The sequence below is a fragment of the Elephas maximus genome, chromosome 7, assembly GCF_024166365.1.
Source record: "Elephas maximus indicus isolate mEleMax1 chromosome 7, mEleMax1 primary haplotype, whole genome shotgun sequence".
Lineage (NCBI taxonomy): Eukaryota > Metazoa > Chordata > Mammalia > Proboscidea > Elephantidae > Elephas > Elephas maximus.
Genome location: NC_064825.1, coordinates 114,151,350 through 114,157,349, shown reverse-complemented (window position 1 = coordinate 114,157,349; position 6,000 = coordinate 114,151,350). Strand labels below are relative to the sequence as shown.

The window sequence follows — 6,000 nt, the reverse complement described above, 5'->3', positions numbered from 1 at the left end:
GTATAGCAACCATGATGTCCTCCTCCAGGAATTGGTCCCTCCAACCATGTGTCAAATAGTACCTGCATATAATTTCTCTATTAGAGAAAGTTACCATCAAGCAGGGGCAGCTGAGGGAATTGACAAATCTCTATTAATGCCTAGGTTATTGATCTTTATGCATTTCATTTTTTCAACTTCCAGTTTCCTGAGATTCATACTCTGTACGTTCCACTTTCCAATTATTAATGAATATATGCAGCTGTTTCTTCTCATGTTGAGTCATGCCAATAAAATAGAATATGTTAATCTAATAAAATAAAATGAGAGAAGGCTTAAACAGAAAACTTGTAATAATAGGAGCTGTCGAAGTGACTAATACCTGTTCCCAAGGTAAAAAAAAATAGTGAAAATATAGGAAAAAGAAAAACATAAAGAAACCATGCGTTATATTTATGAAATGTACTATTTTAGTTCCATTTTAGAACGTTAAGCAAATGGGGGCGTATTGAGTATGGTCTGACCTAAAGGTAAAATATTTTACTCTAGGTCCTTGGATGGACAAATTGAAACTTAACTGAGAATAAATGAATAAATATATCTAAAAGAGATTTACTTTCTGGTGAATACAATTTGTTTAGAAAAATTACAAATATCCTACACATTTCATTAACCTTTCAGGTGCTTCAGATGTAATTAACATATTGCTTGATATCTCCCCAGGGAGATGCTCAACGACTGAGAGAAAAGTATATATTGTTTCCTTTATGCCATGTTGCATTCTTCATCTATGATGGTTGATGTCATTACAAACTTGTCTAATCTTTAGTCATTAGTGTTCAATGTGTCAAATCTATTCTTGAGATGACCTCTAAACTCAGGTGGAATATGCTCAAGGTGTCCAAACAGATTCATTACAGGTAAAAGGTAGAATTTTTTGATGCATTAGTATGTTTTACTAACAATTACAATATTTTAGTCACCGTTTAACAGCCTCATTTTTATTTGATAGCAAAGCCACAGAAAAATATTAATAATTTTAATTCAATTCAGTCTGCTTTCCACCATTATTCTTGATATGTTTTATATGAGATAAAAATGCACTTCATTTATTCACTTTTGTAATTTAATGGTATGAAATTTAATGTCTGAATTTGTTGACTAATAATTTACTCAGAGACTGCACTACTCATAGTTTTCCGGAATAGATACAGGCCAGATAGAAAATAGATATGTAGACAGACAGATGGATAGATTTATAGGTAGATAGGTAGGTAGAGAGAGAGAGAAATAGAGAGTTAGAGAGATAGAGAGATAGATGGAGGGGTAGATACACACATATTCTTATGAGGCAGTGATGATCACAGAGTTTTAAACCTATGATTTTGGTAAATTAACCTGCAGGGCTATTCTTTTATTTTTAAAATCTCTGTGGTACATCCAGATAGATTTTTTAAAGATTATACTTAAATTTATCCAAGATATATCATCCCACATTGGAGTTCCAATGTTAAACAGAGCATGTTTCATGTTCAAAAATTTTTGAATAACTTCCAGGAATTCCCATAGGTGTCATCATCAGTATATTTTCTTCTTCTCCTATGCTACTGTATCATGTTGTGATTTTTTTTAAACTTTCTTTTTCATGAAAGTAGACGATATTTTTTTACAAGCGGAAGTTTATGGCATTAAGTTTTCAATATTTGTTCAGATTTCCTCATGTATCTTACGTTTCTCCATGAAAAAAAATATGTGTACCTGGTTTCTTACAAAAAACATAGAATGTGTCAGTTACAATATGAATGTCCAACTAGAAATGAAAGTATTTTAATTAGACTAGAAAATAAAGTAATCTAAAGAATGACACTTTAGTCATTAAATAGGTGTTATGGAATATAAGGCTGGGGTCAGTTACAAGGATAACATTTTAATGAACCTATTCATCATGAAAATGGTGACAAAGATCTTAAGTCACAGTCCAGAACAATATACCTATAAATATCTTAAAATCAAAACAATTCACAACAACAAAAAATAATAATTCCAAGTAACTACTGTCAACATCAAACAAAGACAGAAGATGATGATGAAAGATGATAGATATACAGACAGACAGAAAGATGAATAGGTAGACAAATAGTCTAGACACACTATTTTTGAATTATTTTCAAGTATCCTAGACACATTGAAGCCTTTAACTCTCATTTATCTTCCCTAACAACCCTGCAAAAAAGAGATAGAATATGATTTTTCAGATGGGGATAAAAAGATTCACATAACTTACGTTATTTGCCCAAAGCACCACATCGCATGCATTACAAATGGACGTATAGCAGAGGTTGGATCAATGTACATATATTTCTGGGGATGTTTTCTTGTATAAAGACACATAATTTCCTCTGTGTTCAATTATGTATCTATTGAAAACTTGTCTAGTACGTTGATTGTTCCATTCTGGACCATCTATATATATATATCAGTTTTCGTAAGATAGTATTTTGAAGGACAGGATTCAAAATGTATCTGTGTATTTTTTAGGTATGTGAAAAAGATAAAAGTTTTAAGAACAGTATAATAAATATCCATGCACCTAACACCTAAAGATTTAACATATCATTCATTTTTGTTTCATCTATCTACCAATGTATCCATCAATCTAACATGTATATGCGTGTGTCAAATTTGTGTCAGTTGGATATGTATTCAAATATCCTAAAATAGAATGTTTGGATTTATACTATTCATGCTGGTTTTGTAGACTAAAAACTGACCAGATGATATTGCATAAAAGCCATTGATGATGCTGATGTCTCCATTCAGAACAGGTTTCCTGATAGACCAAGATGGACAAACACAATCTAACAGTGCTGCATGAATTCATTCTGTTGGGAATCACAGACCGCCCTGATCTGCAGGCTCCATTGTTCGGGCTGTTCCTCATCATCTACCTGATCTCAGTGGTGGGCAACTTGGGCATCATCATCCTCACCAAGATGGACTCCAAGCTACAAACTCCTATGTACTTTTTTCTCAGACACCTGGCTATCACTGATCTTGGTTATTCAACAATCGTGGGACCCAAAATGCTAGTCAATTTTGTTGTGGATGAAAATACAATCTCGTATTATTTTTGTGCTATACAGCAAGTTTTCTTTTCTATATTCATAACTACTGAATTGTTTATTCTGTCAGCAATGTCCTACGACCGCTACGTGGCTATCTGTAACCCTTTGTGCTACACCATCATCATGTCGCGAGGGGTGTGTTCTGTGCTGGTGGCAATCCCTTATCTCTATAGCACATTTGTTTCTTTTCTGGTCACCATAAAGATTTTTAATTTATCCTTCTGTGGCCACAATATCATCAGGCATTTCTACTGTGATATTCTCCCCTTGTTATCCTTGCTCTGCTCAGACACACATGAGATCAAATTGGGCATTTTCATCTTATCTGTTTTTGATCTGATTTCATCCCTCCTAATAGTTCTTGTTTCTTACATAGTCATAATTGTATCCATTCTCAGACTGAACTCAGCTGAGGGCAGGCACAAGGCCTTCTCCACCTGTGGATCCCACCTGACTGTGGTGGTAGTGTTCTATGGGACTTTAATCTTTATGTATCTGCAGCCCAAGTCCAGTCATTCCTTTGGCACTGATAAAATGGCTTCCATATTTTACACCCTGGTGATCCCCATGTTGAATCCCTTGATCTACAGTTTGAGGAATAGAGATGTAAAATATGCCTTACATAGGGCTTTAGGACGATTATGCAATATATTTTCTCAAAGTTCACTCTAACATATGATTCATGTAATTTACATTTCGGTTTTAAACTTTTTCTGTGTGCCTCCAGAGGGAATAGCAAGCACAAAACGCACAGATAAGTTCAACATATATTTCTATATTGCCTTCTACCTGTCACTCTACTAAGAGCTGTAAGTAGATTAATAAGTGAAACAGTACAAAGCATTGCCTTCCTTGAGCAGGAGTGATGCATTATAAGCATAATTAAGAAACTCGATAGTATATTAGAATGTGATGGGGGGTGTTAGATTTAAAAAAAGAAAAGAAAATTGAATATCTTCAGTGGGATAGTGAAACTGTAATAGATACAGGAAGATTTCCAAGCACCTGGTGTTTTCACAGACTGCTCTGAGCTACAGGCTCCTTTTTGGGGGCAATTCCCCATCATCTACATGATCTCAGTGGTGGGAAAGATGGGCAGGATTATCCTTACCAAGACAGACTCTAATGTACAAACACCCATGTACTCTTTTCTCAGAAACCTTGCTATCACTGACCTTGGTTATTCAACAGCTGAGAACCCAAAATGTTCGTAAATTTTGCTGTGGAAGAAAACACAGTCTCCTATTATTTTGTGCCCCACAGCTAGCTTTCTTTATTATGTTCATAACTAGGGAAGTTTTCATTCTGTTAGCAATGTCCTACGACTGCTGTGTGACCATCTGTAACCCTCTGCTCTAGAGAGTCACCATATTATAAAAAATGTGTTGGGTGCTGGTGGCAATCCCTTATCTCCACAGCATATTTCTTTCTTTTCTAGTCACCATAAAGATTTTTAACTTATCCTTCTGTGCCTATGAGGCCAACAGCCTCTGGGCACCCTTACCAACTCCCAACTACCTCGTAAGTAGGATAACATGAGCCACCTCCCCTTCAAACTAGTTTCTCCAGATATTTTTTTAGGGAATTGGCCAACTTCCTGCCCAAAGTAAAAAAAAAAAAAAAAGCAAAAACCCTGGAGATGGGAGACACATACCACAGAACAAGTTAAGACCAGATACGGCCCACTGACATGAGCAGAACCATCAACTTTTCCTGTGGTTGAACCGGAGCTTTTCTCCCTCAGGATGGAACCAAAGTGTAGTGGCCCAAGAAAGGAAGAAGACTTTCAGAATAAAGATTCTGAGCCTAAAATCCGGTTTGAGAGAACTGCCTTTTGGACTGAGCTAGCGCAATGGTGAAAACCACACCAGGAATGCCTTTTTGGGCGAGACCAATCCATGATCTTGCTCCTTCCCACCAGGACGCATCCTCAATTTTTGCTCCAAATAAAAGTTGTTTCTGTTATGTTTCAGGGAGGCATCTTGGTAGCATGAGTCGCAGTGCGCTCCTTTGCTTGGTCAACCAAATGAGGTTTCTTTCATCTTCATCCCTTTTGTATCTCTATGGCCATGCCAAGCAAGACCTGAGAACCCAGTAACATCCACAATGTCTTTAGTCATTTTTACTGTGACAGTATCCCTTTATTATCCTTGCTCTGTCTAAACACTTATGAAATGCAATTGATCACTATCATCTTAGCAGCTTTTGATTTGATTTCAACCCTCCTAATAGTTCTTGTCTCTTACATGGTTATTCCTGTAGCCATTCTCAGGATGAACTCAGTTGAGGGAAGGCACAAGGCTTTCTCCACTTATGGATTCCACCTGACAGTGGTGGTAGTGTTCTATGGGACTTTGATCTTTATGTACATGCAACCCAAGTCCTCTCATTCCTTTGACACTGATAAAGTGGCTTCCATATTTTACACTCTAGTTATCCCCATGTTAAATCCTGTGATCTATAGTCTGAGGAATAAAGATGTGAAATATTCCTTACATAGGACTTTGAGACAACTATGCAACATATTTTCTCTAAGTTCACTAAACCATATGTTTGATATAAATCACATTATAGGCTGTAAACTTTTTTCTATGTGCCTCCAGAGGGGATAGCAAGCACAAAAGCATGGAAAAGTTCAACGTATATTTCTATATTGCTGTCATGGATTGAATTATGTCCCCCCAAAAATGTGTGAATCAACTTGGTGAGGCCATAATTCCAGTATCGTGTGGTTGTCCTACATTTTTTAATTGTAATTTTATGTTGAGAGGATAAGGGTGGGATTGTAACAGCACCCTTAGTCAGGGTATCTCCTTGATCCAAGGTAATGGGAGTTTCTCTAGGATGTGGCCTGCACCACCTTATATCTCTCAAGAGATAAAAGGAAAGGGAAGCA

At 36.3% G+C, this 6,000-nt stretch overlaps 1 protein-coding gene across 1 annotated transcript; it reads left to right on the top strand.

The window, feature by feature from the left end:
• Positions 1 to 2,822: 2,822 nt before the first annotated feature.
• Positions 2,823 to 3,776, top strand: LOC126080437 (olfactory receptor 8K3-like). Its single transcript, XM_049891655.1, has one exon. The coding sequence runs from the start codon at positions 2,823 to 2,825 to the stop codon at positions 3,774 to 3,776; it is 954 nt and encodes a 317-aa protein (XP_049747612.1).
• The last annotated feature ends 2,224 nt before the right edge of the window (positions 3,777 to 6,000 follow it).

Excerpts from the sequence above, each read along its gene's own strand:
- LOC126080437 (XM_049891655.1), top strand. The coding sequence starts at position 2,823 with ATGGACAAACACAATCTAACAGTGCTGCATGAATTCATTCTGTTGGGA.